This window comes from Euprymna scolopes, chromosome 4, assembly GCF_053919585.1.
Source record: "Euprymna scolopes isolate OS-2025 chromosome 4, ASM5391958v1, whole genome shotgun sequence".
NCBI lineage: Eukaryota > Metazoa > Mollusca > Cephalopoda > Sepiida > Sepiolidae > Euprymna > Euprymna scolopes.
The window spans coordinates 18,874,161-18,895,654 of record NC_136485.1 but is presented as its reverse complement, the minus strand read 5'-3'; the positions used below and the strand labels follow the sequence as shown (position 1 = coordinate 18,895,654).

General features: G+C 33.5%; 1 protein-coding gene across 5 annotated transcripts in view; it reads left to right on the top strand.

Annotated features, from left to right (window-relative positions):
• LOC145266936 (uncharacterized) overlaps positions 1-21,494 on the top strand; it is a 268,235-nt gene that overhangs the window by 183,268 nt on the left and 63,473 nt on the right. For all 5 annotated transcript variants that reach the window (XM_080122778.1, XM_080122762.1, XM_080122768.1 and 2 more), the window contains 3 exons: positions 1,255-1,290; positions 6,038-6,143; positions 15,674-16,841. In XM_080122778.1, the coding sequence (XP_079978904.1) occupies positions 1,255-1,290; positions 6,038-6,143; positions 15,674-16,841 (1,310 nt within the window). The remainder of the gene's footprint in view (positions 1-1,254; positions 1,291-6,037; positions 6,144-15,673; positions 16,842-21,494) is intronic.

The following is a 21,494-nucleotide window of genomic DNA, read 5'->3' as shown; positions in this document are numbered from 1 at the left end:
GAACAAATCATGGAACTTATTATTAAAATGATTTTTGTTTTTGAATTTTTGAGATGAGGATTGGTAATTCCTATTATTTGGATTAATTTGGTCTACTGTTCTTTTCCTAAGTGAGATTTCCATGTTTTGACTGATACAACCTCCGACCTTCTTCAGGTGTATCTTATCAAACTCTGGAATCTTTCTGTTGTTCTTAGGAATCTGCATGGAATCTCGAACAGAACTCTTTATTTAATCCATGAGCGTAGCATGTTCTCGTTCTGTCAGCCATAACCAAGTAGAAGTCTTAAGTAATTCACAACTGTATTTTCATTATTGCCCATACTGAGGATTTAACCTTTAAATTTTACCTAGTATCTTGCCTATTATGCTACTGGTTGTTCCAGACCACAAGGGTCTATTCGAGATTCTATGCAGATTCTCGAGTTCAACCAAAAGATTCCCGAGTTCAACCAAAAGATTCCCGAGTTCAACCAAAAGATTCCCGAGTTCAACCAAAAGATTCCCGAGTTCAACCAAATAATTCCTGAATTCATCAAGATGCACCTAAAAAAAAGTTGAAAGTTACATCAGTAAAAAAAAAGTTATGAAAATCACATTCAAGTAGTTTGAATAATGCAAATAATAAAATGATTTTTGACAAATGAGGGAATTTAACCTAATAAGTCACTCCCATTCATCTGTTCGTTTGTTTGCACTTTTTTGAAATTTTGCGCAAACATTAGCCATGGTGAAAGTAAATTTTTCACTCATGGAGGGGGACCCCGCATGCTCGGCTTGTTTCATTCTAATCGAATTTTTATTATAAAATCAATGAAACGTTAATCTTTAAATTATGAAATACTTTTTATGTTTTTTGATGCAAACCTATTCAATTTTTAGTGTTGCCCTCTGTAAATAAATTATGAATAACAGATGATGTTTATTCAAAGCAAATAAAAAAATTAAGTTGTTTATAATATTTAATTAAATTAATGTAACTTTTCTTATTAAATTATTATTACTAAATTATTAAATCATTATTATGCTTAATTGAATGAATGCAATTATTATTATTAATCTAATAAAACGCTATTAAACCAAGTTTGAATTGCATGTTATTAGCAACCACTCCCTGTTCTCAAAAAGCCACAATTCATAAATGAGTCTACACATGATATTTGTGGCTTCCATTGAAACTGATATGAAAAAAAAAATTTCTCATGACGAGTTGAATAAACAAAATCGTTTATTTATTTATTTTTTTTTTTTCAGTCCACAGTGCCAAAGGATTACGGGGTAAAAAACCAGGTGAGCAACCATTGTTGTTTTTTTTTTTTATATTAACACTTTAAAGAACATGGCCTAAATCTCTTAGGATGCCTGATTACATTTTTTTTTTCTTTTAATTTTGTTATACGGTGTTGCGGACCAGGATATAATAATCCTAACTCGCTACAAAAGAAAATAATGAAATGAATTGAAAGAAGGAAACAAAACTCAATTGCTGAATAAAATAAACATGTCGTTTATTTTCTGTCGGAAATAAGGGGTTTAGGTGGAACATATGTTCATTCAGTCATTGACGACTACGTGCGTGGAAAAAAAGGAATGGAGTAGAGGAACAAGAAATGGCATTCCAGCATGTAGAAAAAGAAAGAGAAAGGAGGTCGACCTTAGTAAAGCCGCGTGTACATGGTAGTACTCATACACGTGGAAGAGTCTTCAAGCCAAGAGCTGTGGACGCGAACTTGTTTGGTTGATGAACCAAAGCAAAAGGGAAGAAAGAGGTTGTTGAATGGTGTTGTTGACTTTTATACTGGGGTCAGTGTTCTGACTGCACGTGTTTGGATTTCCTTTCAGGGAAAGTGACGTTTCCCATGTGTGCGTACATGTGCGTACGTTAGCATGTGTGTGTATGCACATGAATGTGAGTGTATATACGTGAACATGAATATATGTATGTGTCTGTGCATATGTGCATGCGTACATGTGGGTGTGTGTATGTGAGGAGAGAAACCTGTTCGAACAACGGCAAAATCGCGTTGACACACTGGTTCCTGCTGGATCACCGAAGTTAAGCAATGTTTGAACCTGGTCAGTACTAAATGGGTGACCATTTGGGACTTTCAGGTGCTGTATGTGCTCTCCGCTTATCTCGTCATTGTTTCCAGTCATCCTGGACGTCTCCTTGCCACTGGACCCAAATAGTACGATTCAGGAGAGTTAGGGTTAGGGATTGCGCAACCCTTGTCTTACAATTACATGCAAGCTGCCCCTACAGGGAGTATCCTTTGTCTTTCGAGACTGAATGAAGGCCTCAAAACAATTTTGTTCTAGCCGAGTATGGGGCATACTACCGAATGACAGACATTCACCTCCAATTAAGAGATAGTTTTAAGATTTTAACTGTTTCTTCAAGTGCCATTTTTTGTATCTCTCTTGCACTTGGTGTACCAGGTATATTTGCCAAGTAGTTTTTGAAATTCTCTTTCATGAGTCTGGTTGTTCCTATAATTACTGGCATGATGGAGATCTTCCTATGATTCCAGTTTCTTTTTATGTCGTACATAAGAGCTTGTTATTTCATTATCTTTTCCCTCTCAACTCTGTTTAACTGATGTATGGCGCAATCCTGTTGACACACTGGTTCTCGCCAGATCACTGAAGTTAAGCAACGTTGAGCCTGGCAAGTACCAGATAGGTGACCATATTTGGAAGGCTAGGCACTGTATGTACCTTCTGGGAAAGTACATGGGGCCAGCGCCCTCACCCCCAAAAAAGAATTCCTCGCTACAAAAGCATCTACAAAGTTGTGGATGGCCTTTGCCCTTCCAGGAGCTCAAGGCTATGGATGGATGGATCTGTTTTACCGAGTATCATTAGGGACACTAACTTCTACTAAGGTTGCTTCTTTCTCCTTCTTGTCTCATATTACTACATCAAGTTTAATAACTCCGTTTTTTAGGTACATAGTTACAGGAATTGCATAGTCATAGTGGATGGTGTATGACTTATTTCCAACTGTTCATTTTGGTAAACATGTTCCGAAGACCTACTGCTGCATTTGATATAAAATTTTTTACAGATGGTTCAATGGAGATATTTACGCACTCCATTGTATCATATTGTTGCATTGTATAGTAGCTGTCCCTCAGCAGAACCTTCTGGCTGGATGTCCGGTGACTAATACTCACTACTTCTGTGTGACAGAACTTGCATTTGTCATCATTGCTGAGACCACTCCTCTTAAAAGCATTGGTCATCAAGACTTGATCTTGGTCAGCAGTTATAATCCTCTCCTGATCATTCAAACGTTTTAAGAATCATGAGTTGCATTTTTGAACACCTGGACTATTATAAAAAAAAAATTCTTTTATAAACCACTCAGTACAGTTGGCCAGTTTCTCTGCTGGACTTCCATGGGCATATGTAGAGGAATTACTGGCCATACTGAAGTGGCACTGAATAATATATGATAATAGAATAATAATATTTTAATATATATAATATAATTATAATATTTTAATATATATGATAATATTTTAATATATAATATGTGATAATATCATGATATTTTAATATATAATACATGATAATATATTAATAATATCTTAATATATATGATAATATATTAATATTTTAATATATATGATAATGTACTAATAATATTTTAATATATAATATATGACAATATAATGATAATATTTTAATATATAATATGATAATATCATAATAATATATCAATATAATAATAATATATCAATATAGAATATATGATAATATAATAATAATATATCAATATAGAATATATGATAATATAATAATATATATATATAATATATATATATAGTAATTTATAAAATATATATGGCGATTAAGCTACACTGAATATTCTGCGTTTCATCCAACTATAGGATTCGTCAGGCTTATGCGCCTAAGCCTGACGAATCCTATAGTTGGATGAAACGCAGAATATTCAGTGTAGCTTAATCGCCATATATATTTTATAATTTACTAACTAGCTCTACCTACGTATTGAGCACTTTTGAAGTAAATACTTAAAGTTTACGCATAAATCTATACTTTCGTATATTAAATTTATGTGAATAAATGAAGTAGTTATATATATATATATATATATATATATATATATATGATAATATAATATATTAAAACTATATATTTTCTTTTATTTGTTTCATTTGAATTCGAAGCCAATTTTAATTTTTTAATTTTTTTTTACGCTTTTTCACACCAAACAAAGCATATTGCCACTTGGAATGTTAGAGACTATTATTTTTATTTAGGACCGTGTCTAACAGGAGAGTTGAGCAACGAGATGTCTGTTCACATTACATTTAAACATCTTCAGGTTGGTACAGTCAGGGAAGAATTCCAATATCTTGCAGTTTGGGCGAATAAACTAATAGAGTAGAAGGCTTTCCGGCATCTAAAAATCTCAGCAACAAAAGATTTTGCTGTTCGTCAAGTTAGTTGGAAGTATGTACATAGAGGAAGCACAACTGCTTTTAGTTTATCAGAGTACATTTCATTAAAGTGCTTGTAAAACACATGTAATGGGACAGAGTTTGGAGCTTGGTTGATAGTGCAAAACCTATTAGATTCAAGATTCTTTTTTTAGATTTTATCTAAGAATGAGAGACTAATGCTAGATGTGCCAGTCCAAATTTTGCACTTAAATATATGCAACTCCTTTTTTATTAATATTTTTAGTGTCTACAATCATGTCCATCTGGTAATGGGAAAGCTTGTGCTACACTTCAGATCTGCATGCATTTTAACTTGAAACCAAATTAGACAAGATATTCTCATTGGGTGGTATCAGGGTATCATGTTACTTTTTTTTTTTTTTTAAGTTTCTCTCAAGATCAACAAATACACCAGAGATTTGAACCAGAGAAATCTTGGAATTCCAAATATTGTTTTATGTGGATTACCATAATTTATTTTTTTTATGTCCAAATTTTTTTTTTCTAGTCATAACTGTCAAATTGTATAAGTGGCCCATCTTGCAATGGGAAAATATATTTAAAAAATTCTTATATATACAAACTGATATAAAAATAAAATATATAACATTTTTGTAAAGATTCAAATTTTGCTGATAGATAGCCAGATGTCAGGGAAAATATGACTCAAAAAAATAAAGTAAATTGACCCGAAGGCCCTCTTTTCATTGGTTATTATACTAGACGTAGTGGTGTGTGCCAATCTTTTTACCTGGATTGCTCCACTTACTCTTGATTTTCTCTATATTAAACAAGTGGTAATCAAGCATCATTTTTAAGTTTTTAATATGATTTGGCCAAGAATTGAACCCCAGTCTCCTGGCATATTAGTGAATATTCAACTCATTATGCCATATAAACCTATAACCCCCTTAAAAGATGTAATCACAAGGAAATGAAGTTTTTGATATATTTTCCTTATATTTTTTTATATTTTTCTTATATTTTTTTATATTTTTCTTATATTTTTCCTTATATTTTTCCTTATATTTTTCCTTATATTTTTCTTATATTTTTCTTATATTTTTCCTTATATTTTTCCTTATATTTTTCCTTATATTTTTCTTATATTTTTCTTATATTTTTCCTTATATTTTTCCTTATATTTTTCCTTATATTTTTCTTATATTTTTCCTTATATTTTTCTTTATATTTTTCCTTATATTTTTTTATATTTTTCCTTATATTTTTCTTATATTTTTTTATATTTTTCTTATATTTTTTTATATTTTTTTATATTTTTCCTTATATTTTTCTTATATTTTTTTTATATTTTTCCTTATATTTTTTTATATTTTTCTTATATTTTTCCTTATATTTTTCTTTATATTTTTCCTTATATTTTTCTTATATTTTTTTATATTTTTCCTTATATTTTTCTTATATTTTTCCTTATATTTTTCTTATATTTTTCCTTATATTTTTTTATATTTTTCCTTATATTTTTCTTATATTTTTCCTTATATTTTTTTATATTTTTTTATATTTTTCCTTATATTTTTCTTATATTTTTTTATATTTTTCAGGCCGACATAAATATTCTGTGATATTTGGTTTTGGATCAAAGAAATATCGAACATCCATCGTAAAAAATCCTGGAGGCAATCCAGAATGGAATGAAGAATCCGTTATGTAAGTTGTTTTTGTTTTCGACATGGTGACAGTCATTTTCTGAAACAATGTGAAAAAAGATGTTTAAATAATAGGTATTTTTTCTTTTGCTTTTACTAAATAATATGAATTATTTCCATGTTTCAAAATTTACAACTGAATTTTGAAAAATTCTTTATCAACTATGCTACGCGCCCTTGCGCAAAAGTTACACTTTTTGAGGTTGAAAGTTTAATCCTCAGCTCAGACGGCATTCCAAATATAATTGCAAATTACTTAGGACTTCTACCCAGTCATGGCTGACAGGATGAGAACATGCTACTTCCGTTGATTAAATAAAAGGTTCCGTTCAAAATTATGTGCAGATTCCTGAGTTCAACAGAAATATTCTTAGGTTCAACAAGATACATCTGAAGAAGGTCAAAGGTTACATTGAATAAAACATGAAAATAACACTCAAGATGAGAACAGTAGTCTGGAGAATCCAAATAATACAAATCAAAGAGTATTAGAATGAAATAATTAAATAATCTTTCTGAGAAAAAGAAAACTCTATTTAATGTTATATAAAATGAAAACTAATTACAAGTATATCTCTACTATTATATACAAGGAACTTTGTGTGTGTGTTCGTTCCTTATGAACTCCTAAATGGCTCAGCCCATTTTTTGGAAATTTCATGCAGTTTTATGTGTCTGGCAGTGTTCTTAGACAGGTTTTGTATTGGAATGTCTACAACAAGTATTGATAATCAATAATCGAAAAAATCCAAGGAATAGGTGATTTTGACTAAACTTAACACCTTATACAGCCTAAAATCACGAGTGCATTTGAGAAGTTTTATTACCGCACAAGCAGAAACGCCTGGCATATAAAACCAACAGTAGATTCTTTGATATGACAGGGGTGCGTTCGAAATGAATGTTTCTGTTTAGAGTACAATTGAACCATGATACTTGACTTTTTCATTTTAAGCTTACTCAAGCCATTATCACTGCACAAGCAGTAAGGCCAGGCATATAAAATCAATAATAGGTTCTTTGATATGACAGGGGTGCATTCAAAATGAATGTTTGTTGAGAGCACAATTAAACTATAATACTTGACTTTTTCATTTTAAACTTTAATTTAAGCCATTATATAAAAATAATTTTATAAAATTAGCAGTAGGTTCTCTTCAAAGCAGTGTAGACTATAATGTATTGTGGACTAAGGCATTGCAGGGAGGCATGTGAAGTTTCCTCATGGTGCACCGCAGCGAGTTCCAAACTAGAGCAGTCAATTAATTTGATTGAAAAGTGGGCAATTTCACTGATTTTGATGATAAAATATGCGAAGGTGAAACATTTGTTGATCCTCATTTAATTCCAGGCAATGTTGGGTCTCCTTGCTAGTTAAACATGAAATAGAGAAAGAAATCTACAGGTAATGAATGTTTAAAAGATATATTTTTAATGTAATTTATCCAGAGATGGAATTTGCAGATTTTTTAATAAAATGAATAAATTCGTAAGTTGAGTAATAGAACAAACCAATCACTAAAATAATTCATGTAAAATTTTCCAATTTTCTGAAATCAGGCCAGAAGGTTTCAACAAAATTTTGTAAAAATATTTTCTAAACGAAACGAAAAGAAATTAATTGAAGAAAATATTCTCAAAGTGAAAAATAAAATTTTAAATTGTGACAGAAAAGTATTCTTTGAAAAAATAAAGCAAAAACTTCCTCTTCAGTTCAACTCAATAAAAGCAGTAAAACCTGAAATGAAGATTTCGACAATTTTATGCTGAATAATTTTACGTATTATTTTTGCATTTATTTCTTACTAGCCTGAGTGCCCGGCATTGCCCGAGTGTTTAGAGGTGTGTGTTAAGCAAAAAAAAAAAAAAAACGTGGTAGTAGACGAGCAGTATTGCAAAGAAGGACAAGAACGTGAAGAAAAAAACATCTTTGTCATTGTGTCCATCGCCAAACCGGAAGTGGCAAAGGTTTAAATTAAGGTCAGTCAATCGAAGAGAGGGGATGACTTTCGAAAATATCGGTGAAAAAAGCAATCGCTCCTTGTAGGAAAGTGCCCAGTTGAGAGTGAAAGAATTAATGTTTTTAGCCAATTTTTTTATATTTGTCGTCCGAAGGGTCAAGCTTAAAAATGATAATGATCTTGTTAAAATCTGTCGCCTCTGTCGAAAGTTTTAGGCATTCATACATACATGCATACATACATACATTTAAACAGGTAGATGAGATTTTTTTGTAAAGATTTTGTTTTAATCATTAATTTCAACTTTTTGAAAACCTCAAAACATCTCAGATTCATATTATTTGGATTATTCGGACTACTGTTATTATCTTGAGTGCTATTTGCACAATGTACCTCAAGGACACATGGCATAACGGATAAAGTACTTGCTAGAATTCAGTTGCAAGTTACACTCTTTTGGAGGTTGAAGATTCAATCAACACTCAAAGTACAATTGTGAATTGCTTAGGACTTCTACACGGTCATGGTTGAGGGAACAAGCATATCGGAGAAAGAATGGAAAGTTATATTTTGTGTATCTTAATTTATTTAGATGAGGATTGATAATTTGGATTATTTGGATTACTGTTCTCATCTTTGTGTCTTTTGTGAAACTACAGGTGTCTTTTGTGAAACTTAAGGTGTGTTTTGTGAAACTTAAGGTGTGTTTTGTGAAACTTGAGAATCCACAAAGTATCATGCTCTTATTCAGTCAGCCATGACCAGGTAGGAGTTTTAAGTAATTCACAATTATATTCTTCCTATCGTTTGCACTGAGGACTGAACCTTCAATCTCCTGAAGAGTCTCACTTACAATTGAATTTTACCTAGTACTTTATCTGTTATGCCATTTGTGGAATAATTCTAGTATGAATTTTGGGGTACTTAAACCTATTCTTGTGTTCAGATGTGCAATTATACTACCTATCACTAGACAACTCTACTTATTACTGCATATTATATATATATATATATATATATATATATATATATATATATATATATATATATATTGCAGGAGTTGAAATATTTTATCTTTGTATTCTGTCATTTCCATAATTATAATGCCTCCACCTTTGTCTGCATGGGAAATAATAATCTTATGGTCGTTATGTGTAATAATGCATTTATATATCGTTTTGATAAGATGGTATCCATGGTTTGTGTTTGTGGTCGTGGATATAATAATCTGGATAAAACCTTTCATAAAATCGGTGTCTTCAAGTTAATAGTTCTGGGCGATCATATTTGTTGTTATTTTAGGATAGATCCCCATCATGAATTTTAAACCAAAGCCAAGAACTTCTGTTCTGGTATTTGATAGTGAGCGGTTTGTGAGATTTTGAATAAGTTCTGGACGTCCAATGGAGCACCACTTACTGTTGGAAATTAGGTTAGGTTGTTTTCTGTTAAGCTTTTTGTTATATAATATATATATTATAATAATTTCAAATACCTGGTGGACAAAGCAGGGGAGGGAGGGGAAGATATATACTAGATATATCTAAGATTTTGACAGGGTTTGGCACAATGGTCTTCTCAGGAAAATCAGATTATATGGTATCACTGGATAAACACAACATAATTAAATCCTTCTTAAATAAAAGAAGAATCCAGATTGTCTTCGATGGTCATACATCTAAACATTATGATATAAATGTGGGTGTACCTCAGGGGCCAATCCTAGGACCTTTATTATTCCTAATATTCATAAATTACCTGCCTGATAAAATTGTCTCTGAGATGGGTATTTTTGCCGATGACACCATGCTCTATAACAGGCACGAGGGGAAAACGAATGAACACATATCTAAGGAAATGGTAGAAACACTAGAGGAAGACCTCCAATATGTAGTGGAATGGGGGACAAAAATGGATGGTTACTTACAATACTGTCAAGACTAAGCTTGTTTTCTTCAATAATTGCAAGAAACCTTCTCAACCACCAATAGCTATGGCTAAAGATACATTACCTGAAAGTACTTCTTTCAAACTCCTCGGCTTAACGTTCACAGGGAACATGATTTGGAACAAATATGTTGAGGGTATTGCCGAGGCTACTGCAAAGAAGCTGTGCTCTCTCTACTGTGCTAGAAAGTTAATTATGCCGGAAAGTTTCTTCAACCTCTATAAGGCCACCATTCGCCCATGTATGGAGTATTGATGTTACATTTAGGCTGGTGCGTCTGCTACTAGTTTCTCACTTCTGGACAGGGTTCAAAAAAGAGTTGCCAACCTGATAGGTCCTGAACTGTCATCTAAGCTTCAACTTCTGTCCCACCTATGAAATGTTGCATCCCTCTGTTTTATAAGTACTTTAATGGTGAAGCCCTTGTACCCTCTCAATATAAATACCCTCGACAAACAGCAAAGTCCGACTCCTACACACTAGAGATCCCTAGATATAAGAAAGATTTCTACTCTAATAGTTTCTTCCCCAGAACTGCTAGACTTTGGAATTCCCTTCTGGGTTCCTGCTTCCCCAACTGTACTGACATGCAGAAGTTTAAATGTAATGTGAACAGACATCTTGCTGCTTAACTCCCTACATCGTGTCCCTCCAATGTATGTCCCTGAGTAGCCCCCTACATCAAAGTAGCACTTTTGGCACTGTGCTTTGTTTGGGGTGAAAATGTCAAAATAAAAAATAACAAAAAAACAAATTTGGACACAGGTGGTAGACACTGTCAACCACAACAAATTATTAGTTGTGATTAAAACAATAAAGAGTCAGTTACCTTACTTCCTGTAAATAAACAAGATGTCTGCCATCTGATTTCTTTACTCACAACAAATACGATAACTATATATGCTTATATTTTGTATGACACATTATAATTTGTTAATGCCGTCACATTGTCCAGGAACCAACTCATGTCCCAGTTTCAGTCGCAAAGGAAACCAAGACAAAGAATAGGAAATAACTCCAACTGGCTTGCTCTTTGTAGCAACAACATTGATTTTCTCATTCTTTCTTTACCACTGTGATGTTTCACACGTGATCATCTTCTCAAGCATCCTTTACACATCGTACATGATCATAAACGCTATCCACATCTCTCAAGAGATCATTCTTTGTTTTTATAGTTTTTTTTTTTCATTCCCGGTGACGTTATTTCACATGCCTACACGTATACGCATCTGCGCTATGTTGTAATACAAATATGTCACAAACGAGTAGATGAACCGAAATAATTTTCAAAAATTAATTTCCCAACTTTAAAATAATTTCTGTTGCTTAAAGTACCATTTATGGAAGAGCGCATGATTCGTATTCAAAGCATCACAGCTGAATGAAGGAATGAAGAGACGTTAATCAGATTTTAAGTGGGAAATTAATGCAATAATGATATTTGAGAGAAGCATGTCTGGAGGAGAATAGAATTGTTCAGCAGAGTTGATACTTAATTGCATCTACTTTTAATGCAATTCTTTTTGAAACCTAATTAAGGTATCTTGTGTGTTGATTTCTGATCATTATATGAAGTAGGAAGAAAGCTTTTGCTGAAGCATTCAAAAATTTATGGAGAAAAAATCTTTTTCTTTAAATTCTTTTTATCTTCATTTTTCTTACTGAACACTTTTATGCACCACTTGTTGCATTTGGATTTATAATCAGAATAGGAAATAACTCCAACTTGCTTGCTCTTTGTAGCAACAACATTGATTTTCTCATTCTTTCTTTACTGCTGTAATGTTCATAGTGTAATCAGATGGCCGCTGGCAGTATTTTGAAAAAATTACAAGTGCAGACTTTCTTTTTACCGCCTGTATATATATATATATATATATATATATATATATATATATTTCATGATTCTTTGGGAGGTACAAAATTTAAATATTGCAAGCCAGCGGTGGAAGATGATATGTTGTTTTTCTGTCCATTTTATTTCTCGAATCCACTCAACTGGAGATTAACCTCTCTTTGGACTACTGACCTATCCAAAAAAAATAATTTCCATAATTTCAGCTGCATTGAAAACTTTCCAACCGGACTAATTATATTCAATTGGATTTAATTTGGGATTTGATTCTCTCTAAAGAATTATTTTTGCCTTTTGGATTACCTTGAAAAAATCTTCATGCAAGCTGAAATGTTACGCCCAGTTTGTTTTTATTAGTTTTTACATTTCGTATATTTTTTCACTCGTTTTTAAAGGACATGTACATCTTTACAATTGATTTTAATTAACTTGGTATATTCATTTATATATTACCAGCCTGGTTGCCCGGGTGTTTGGAGGAGTGTGTTGAGCAAAAAAAAAAAAATGATAGCAGGCAGGCAGGTTCAGACCCATAGCACAAAGACGGAAAAGAACGTGAAAAAAAAAAAAAGAAGTGACGTCGGCTAAACAGTTAAAAAGTGCGGATGACTTTCGAAAATATCGGCAAAAAAGGGACCCCTCCCTGTAGAAAAGTGCCCAGTTGATGGTGAAGGAATTAATGTTTTGGGCAATTTTTCGATATGCCATCCGAAGGGTCGAGCTTCAAAATGATACATGTCTCGTGAAAATCCGTCGCCTCTGTCGAAAGTTTTAGGTAGACATACAAACATACATACATGCATGCATTTTAACAGACAGGTGAGATTTATATTATAGATTATTATTAAAAATAATTGCAATAACTATATAATTATTGTTCCAGGGATATCATATCAAGGGATGGTATCCAAAATATTGAGCAAAAATCTAATATGATCAGGAATGATAATTAAAACAGAGCATAAATAAACTTATATATGTATGTGTGTGTGTGTGTGTATATATATATATATATATTTGTGTGTGACCTTGTTTGTCTGTGTGTGGAATGATCTCTACCAAACTACTCTGTCAGTTTTTGGTTTACCGACTTTAGATATAGGGGACTTGGACCCATGAAACAAATTCGATTTGGATTTACCTGATAAAAATAGCTGCTAAGGGGTCAAAATTATAAAAATTGGAACTTGTCAGTTATAAGTCGACTAAACATAAAACTTCTATGCATACACGATACATATAGACATAGCTCAGATAGTAATGAATAATGCTGAAGAACTTCAGGTTTTGGTTTCAATTCTTGCTGATGGCATCCAAGATAGTTTTTTTGTTAACTTTTGAAATCATTACTATATATTGGGTACAATAGAGAATTGGCTCTATAATAATAAATATGAAATCTGCATGAGTTAAAATATCATATTTAAGCGTATTTTACAACCAGGCAACGCCGGGCGATTATATATATATATATATATATATATATATATATATATATATATAGATAGATAGATGTTTTTTTGTTTTGGTTTTAGCGATATGTTTTGAATGAATTCAATTATTTACGAAAGTGCATTTTTACCTAAATGCGAGTTGGGAATGATTTTCCCTTTTAACTAATTTGGTACCCCTACATGGGGAGCGGTATATATATATATATTATTTTTAAAATGTAATTATCCACTGACACGTGTTTCGTCGTCTACAACTAATCAGAGTGGCTGCCACTCTGATGAGTCGTAGACGACGAAACACGTGTCAATGGATAATTGCATTTTAAAAATAATATATATATATGTGTGTGTGTGTGCATACCAAAAAAGAATACAAATTATTATAAGATTGTTTAATCTATATAATCAGTCGGAAGTCGTTATACCCAAATAATACAAACTAATATATTTCTCATCAGAGATAAAACATCTTGTGAATAACTAAAGACTGCATAGTAAAAAGAGGTTTTAAAATATTGTCTGATAAACTTTTTAAAAATTGTCTACTTTCTACTTAGCATAAAGCAATACTTTTCTATAAAAAAGAATTGCGTTTGCTAGGTTACCATTATCACATGGTTTATAAACAAATGAAAAACCCATTTAATCGAAATTATGTCTTCCATTTCAGTAGTGCATTCATTAGCTCAGATGGTACGATATATGACACTGTTGGTCATGAGATGACATCCGCGTGTCAAATCAGGGTTATAACACTTGCTATTTCTAGCCATACTGATGAGTCATGAAACAGCACATGTGGATGACTATTTCAAATGCATACATTTAAAGTAACATTGACCTTTATAGACGGTTTCATGTACTTGCGTCTTTCTGTATAAGTTTTTACACTCAATCTATGATCTGAAAATTAAAATATTTTAGATTTGTATTAAATTTGATCCGCAATCATTAGACACCAAGTATTCCCGGGTATGATCTTAAAAGACTATCAGTGATGAGGTCCCATTTGTGGGCTGTGAGGAATGTGGAGTTGTCCCTTAGGTACTATTACTCCTAGGTCTACTTATATATACAGAATGGAACAATCAAATTGTCGCCCTAGAAAAGACAACATGATTCCATTTCCATTTGATAAAAACTGGTTTTCTTTTTTTTTTATTGCAGACCATCTACTAGTTGGCCAGTTGTGTACATATCCCAAGAGCGATAGGAGCCTTCTATTATGTCTAAAAGTGACACTATGTTCAATGAACGAGATTGGAGATGCACCGCTGTATGACTCATTCTCTCTACCAATCCAAGTTATGACAACAGGACCATTGCCAGCACCCACAAAATGCAAATCTGAATAATTCAATGCTTGAGGGCAGAGTTCAATGAAGTTTCCAGCCATGGTTATGGATATGGTGTGGTTTCACGTGAGAGTCACATCATGCCACCTCACATCTTCAAAATCGGCTTGAAAGACCACATCAAAATGTACTTGGATGTACTGAAGAGTGTGGTGATCCACTAGTGTAATCAGATGGCTGCTGGCAGTGTTTTGAAAAAATTACAAGTGCAGACTTTCTTTTTACCGCCTGTATATATATATATATATATATATATATATATTTCATGATTCTTTGGGAGGTACAAAATTTTAATATTGCAAGCCAGCGGTGGAAGATGGTATGTTGTTTTTCTGTCCATTTTATTTCTCGAATCCACTCAACTGGAGATTAACCTCTCTTTGGACTACTGACCTATCCAAAAAAAATAATTTCCATAATTTCAGCTGCATTGAAAACTTTCCAACCGGACTAATTATATTCAATTGGATTTAATTTGGGATTTGATTCTCTCTAAAGAATTATTTTTGCCTTTCGGATTACCTTGAAAAAATCTTCATGCAAGCTGAAATGTTACACCCAGTTTGTTTTTATTAGTTTTTACATTTCGTACATTTTTTCACTCGTTTTTAAAGGACACATACATCTTTACAATTTATCACTATAGCAAATTGTAGTTTCACTTAAGGCCATAATCAGCAAATTCTAGCATTGCATATAATTTGCTGATTTATTTCTGTCCTTTGAGAAGAATAGCATTCTTTGAAACTTCATGGAATAAAGACATTGCAAATTGTTTTTTGGAGTATTCAGTTGAACAATAAATTTTTATTGTAAATTTCAACTCACAGTTTTAATTTTCTTTCTCTTATATATTTTAATGTTTCTTCTTTGGAAATCGGCAAATCTGATAAGTCCTTACATAATTACATGCAAACTATTCTTTCCATTTAACTACATTTATTTTCTCTTTCAGTAAGGTCAACCCGTCCTGTGACCATATCTTCTTCAATGTAACCGAAAAGGAGGATATTTTAGGGCAGGTTGTTGTGCCTTTGTCCTCCATAAGAAACAGCAAAGGACGAGTGGTACGCACAGCCTTGCAACCACATAAGAAAAATGCCAAACCCCATGGAGATCTGATTTACCAATGTTACGTCTCCAAGTTCCACGCGCCTGGTGATATTGAAGATGATTCTGCAAAGAGCAATAAAAGCAACAGTTGGCGAAACACAAACCCTTTCGTAACGCTCTCCCGGTCACCTATTTTTCATCGGAAATTCTTTAAAAAGGATCGCAAATCAAATGTGTTTTCGACTTTCAATAAGAAGATCTCTCGATCTTTGCACGATTTGTTTAGTCTTAGTAAAAGTGATTACTCTGACGATGAAGAACCTGAGGAGAAGCCTCGACTTTCCCATCTGAAGACCCTTAGCACTTTTACTTTAGATTGTGTTGGCACTGAACCAGAGATTACATACATTACTCCGAATAAGGGTCCCACCACTGGCGGTACAAGAATTACCATTGTTGGTGATTATCTTGGAGTAGATGAAAATGACATTGTTACATTGACTATTTGTAATGTCAGTTGCAAGTCGACCCTACAATATGAATCACCAAAACAGATCTATTGTACCACCCTACCTGGTCCTGTGGGGCAAGGGAATTTTGTAATAGAAACATTATCTGGTGGTGTCACAGTTTTAACGGGTGGTTTTTCGTATGTCCCAGTGGCTAAACGTAAGAAGGCATCTGCACCCACTCCACCTCCTCAGTCAAATTTATCACTGACTGTTGACCATCCAACAGTGCCTTCTCTTCGTAATTCTGTTTCAACACCAAATTTGACCATTTCCCAAACATTTGACCCTCCATCCCCAGAACTCCACATAAAATCTCAGAAGAAAGAATCTGATTCCATACCAATGCCTACTCCTTCACCTGTATCTCAACGAAAAGTAACTGAAGATGTGGTAACTCCAAAGCAAAAGCCACGTGCAGCTACATTAGAACGGACCCCTGAAAAAAAGGTTTCATTGGAACCGCCTAAAGCATTTACATTAGGAAGAACTCCAGAAAAAACTGTAGAAACAATCTCACCAAAGAAATCTCCTGAGAAAAGTTACAAGGCTCATTTAAAAGTAAGTATTTTTTCATCACACTGCGATTCTATGTCTCTAAATAAAATTATATTGAATTTTTTAAGGATAATTTAATTCAGTATAGAGTGTATCCTCCTAGGCAATAAGGGAATTAGTCTTCCTTTAGATCCAAAAGATCACTCATATTTTTTAACGTAAACAAATAAATATATATTTTACTTATAAAACAGTTTTCTATGGACATATGTTTCACCGTACCATAGCTAATTAGCATAGCTGACTGTACTAGAGCTCGAACCTCCAACCATAGGGTTAAAGGTTTGAGCCCTACTATAGTCGGCTACACTGATGAAACACATGTCTGTAGATAATTGCCCCATATAAAATTGGCTATCTACACTTCTATGCATATGATTTACATGAAACTAATTAACTAATCATTATGAATTTTCAAATCTGGCTGCCTAGCAGGTGAACTAAGTAATGGGCAGGTTATTTTTTTATTTATAATCCTTGCAGAAGAACATGAAACAAATCAAAAAGATAAAATGTCAAGATAATAGCATTGTGACACGATGAGGAGTTTGCCAATGCAATAGTAATTGGTTAGGTCCAGCTAATTATGTAACAATTAATTAAAAGAAATGTGTGTAATGTGGGCTATACTTTAATTTACTTTTATTTAAAAAAAAGCATTGAACACTCTTTGTGAAAATTAAGATTTTTTTCGATTTTTGTGAGATTTTAATATTAGACATCAATTCTCCAAAATTCAGTTTATTTGGAATATTTTTCAGAGATTTTAAACGATATAATATGAACACAAACTCTCATTTGAAAATTGAAATATTTTAGATAGAATATGATTTTTGGAATGAGCTTTAATATCATAACTTGATTTTAATCTTCATTAGGAAATCTAAAAGTGATGCAAAACTGTTCTTTTTGAGATAATTTTATGTTTTTTTTTTTTGTATATATGTATGCTTTTCTCCTTTTGCTTCATTTTATTGCAATCCAAGTTCTCAGAAATCAAGTTGCCCCCATTTCTCGGCATACCACTTGATCTCTATACGAAAGACATAGATATTCGAATGTTCCATTACAGTTTTCCTTTACATCTCAAACTTATGAGTTATGTAAAGAAGTCGATAACATAATTTTCTTCTGCCCAAATGAGCATGTTAATATGTTATAGTATTTCTTTATCTTACTGGATTCTATGACAATAATTCATCTAGTCTGGTGGAGTATCCAGCTTTGTGATGTTACTTGAGTTAACATCACTTGGAGAAAGTGTACCATTCCTCGTAAAAGCCAGTGTAGGTTTGCCATACTGAGAAGATCTTATTTGGGCTACGAATGCTATGTACTTTTGAATATTTAGTCAGGGTTTATTTGCAGGGAGAAGTATTTTCAAGCTAGGTTGACCTGATAAAACCCTAAACAGAGAGACCTTAGACACTCAAGGACAGTGTCTAGTAGGCATTCAAGTTCTTTTTTTTTTTTCTTTATTCAATTGTCACCTCAAATAAGGCACAGTGCATCTTTGAAGTAAGGGGCTACTATCAGGGACATAAGTTGCAGGGGCATTATGAAGGGAGATGAGTAGCAAGATGTCTGTTCACATTACACTTGAACTTCTGCATGTCAGTACAGTTGGGAAAGCAGAATCCCGAAAGGGAGTTCAGAGTCTAGCAGTTCTGGAGAAGAAACTTTTTTATTTATTTATTTTTTTTTTATTCAATTTTCACCCCAAACAAGGCACAGTGCCACTTTGAAGCAGGGGGCTACTATCAGGGACTTAATTAGCAGGGTCATTATGAAGGGAGATGAGTAGAAAGATGTTTGTTAACATTACACTTGAACTTCTGCATATCATTGCAGTTGGGAAAGCAGAATCCCGGAAGGGAGTTCCAAAGACCCGCAGTTCTGGGGAAGAAACTATTGGAGTAAAAGGCTTTCTTGCACCTAGGGATCTCTACTGTAAAGGGATGAGACTTAGTAGCTTGTCGGGTTTGTCGGGGGTAGTTACGTCGGGGAGGTACAAGTGTTTGCAGTTCGTCAGAGCATTCACCATTGAAGTATTTGTAGAACGGGCAGAGGGATGCAACATCTCGTCGATGGGACAGAGGCTGAAGCCTAGATGACAGTTCAGGACCTATCAGGTTGGCGACTCTCTTTTGAACCCTGTCCAGGAGTGAGAGACAAGAAGCAGATGCACCAGCCCAGATGTGACAACAGTACTCCATACATGGGCGAATGGTTGCCTTATAGAGGTATAGGATACTGTCAGGCGTAAGTAGTTTTCTAGCACGGTAGAGGGAGCCAACCTTCCTTGCAGCAGCCTTGGCAATGCTCTCAATGTATCTATTCCAGTTCATATTCCCTGTAAACGTTAGGCCGAGGAGTACTTTTAGGTAATGTGTTCTTGGCCATTGCTATTGGTGGTAGAGAAGGTTTCTTGTAGTTATTGAAGGAAATAAGCTTAGTCTTAGCAGCATTGAATGTGACCAACCATTTTTGTCCCCATTCCACTACGGATTGGAGGTCATCCTCTAGTGTTTCTGCCATTTCCTTGGATATGTGTTCATTTGTTTTCCCTTCATATCTGTTATAGAGAGTGGTGTCATCGGCAAATATACCCATCTCCAAAACAATTTTATCAGGGAGGTCGTTTATGAATATCAGGAATAATAGAGGTCCAAGGATAGACCCCTGAGGTACTCCCGCATTTATATCGTATTGTTTGGATGTACGACTATCGAGGACAACTTTGATTTTTCTATTACTTAAGAAGGATTTAATTACATTATGAATTCTTCCAGTGATTCCATATGATCTAATTTTCCTTAGAAGACCATCGTGCCATACCCTGTCAAAAGCCTTAGATATATCGAGGGCCACCGCTCTACCCTCCCCTGTTTTATCCAACGAACGGTATATATGTTCAGAAACTACAGTTAAGATATCTGCTGTTGAACGGGCTTGCCTGAATCCATATTGTTTGTCAGTCAGGAGTTTAGCAGCTGTAAGGTGCTGGACTAGGGCTTGATTAACTAAGGACTCAAATATTTTGGTGAAAAGCGGGAGGAGGCTTATGGGGCGATAATTTAGTGGGCCAGTTCTTTCACCAGAATTCTTGAAGACTGGTACCACAGAGGCGGTTTTCCAGCAGTCGGGAAAACAAGATTCGTTAAGGCATTTATTGTAAAGTTTGGACAGAACTGGAGCAACCTCGGCAGAGCATTTTTTTAATAGCACAGCCGGGATGAGATCTGGTCCACATGCTTTTAGTAGGAGGCCTTCTTACACCAGTTCTATGTGTGTTAGGCAATTTGTCAATTAAGAACTTTTAAAACATGAATTTGAAATTTTGTAAGGATGATCACCTACATATGTAATTTGTCACAAAAAAAAGTTGATATTAAGTCTTTTTTTATATGGAGGAAACACGCGAAATCTCCACTAAATGCCTTGTTTAAACATAATTAAAGTTGTAATGAAATTACATTAGCAAAATTTCATCACATTTTCATGATTTAAAGAAAAAATCCCATTTTCATGTCTTTAGATATGACAGTTTCCAATATTTTTTTTTACATAGTCTTTTACATAGTTATTGAACACTGCAAGGTCCTTCAAACTGTACTTGTTGAGTATTAAAAAGGAGACAAGGCAATCCTGCATTATATAGTCTACCTTATTCACAGATGGTTGGATCAGATTTTTAGCCCAATTCAATCATAGCAACCTTAGATCACCTCATTCCTGCTCTAAGGCGGCTCAGTGTTTTCCACTGGTATCATAATGCTTCTGAGGCAGAAGGAAGTCTTTCCAGGAGGAGGTGTACTCATTAGTTTGTTTTCTGGTCCATAGTTGTAGTCTTGTTTCTTCCTTAGATGTTGTTAGGGACTGGACACGGCTTTCAAATTGGAACTTAATTTAAAACAAATGAACCGTGTTTTATGTCCATAATTTTAATCATGTAATCTCTAATTCTCACAGTTTTCACTATGCTTTTCATTGCTTTGAAGTATTTGCTATTCCGACTTGTTCGTTATTAAAGAGTCCAAGAAACCATATTATGAATCTCTCACTAGTGTACATATAAATATAATTTTAATTAAAATTGTGGATTTTGTGGAAGGTGAATATTTGAAGTTTTCTGTTCCTTTACTATTTATATAAAATATTTATGCATGACCTCATGCCAAGATAATTCTATCTGAATGTGGGATATATTGTTATAATAGAAGAGGTCAAACATTTGACCTCAGGTGAATTGAGACAGGTTATTTTTGAATTCATAACCATCACACAAAATCTGAGGAAAATATAGAACATAAAGATAGTGACGCAACATGAAACAAGTCAGAAAGACAAAATCAGGATAGCAGCATTGTGACACAATGAGGAGTTTGCCAGTGCAATAGCAATTGGTTAAGTTTAATTAATTAGTGGTAGTGGTGGGAGGAGATTTATTCTCTTTGTTTTACTTTTTCACTTTTGATGAAAAATGTATCTGTAAATATTTTTATTTAAATTACATAGAAAAACAACAAAAATGCCCAGACAGATAGAATGAACAACCAAATATTCTCATATTATTGGAGAGTTAGCTCATCTGTGCTCTGTCCGAGTCTGCTTCTACAATTGCAGTCAACTGAACCGAACAAAAAATACAATTAG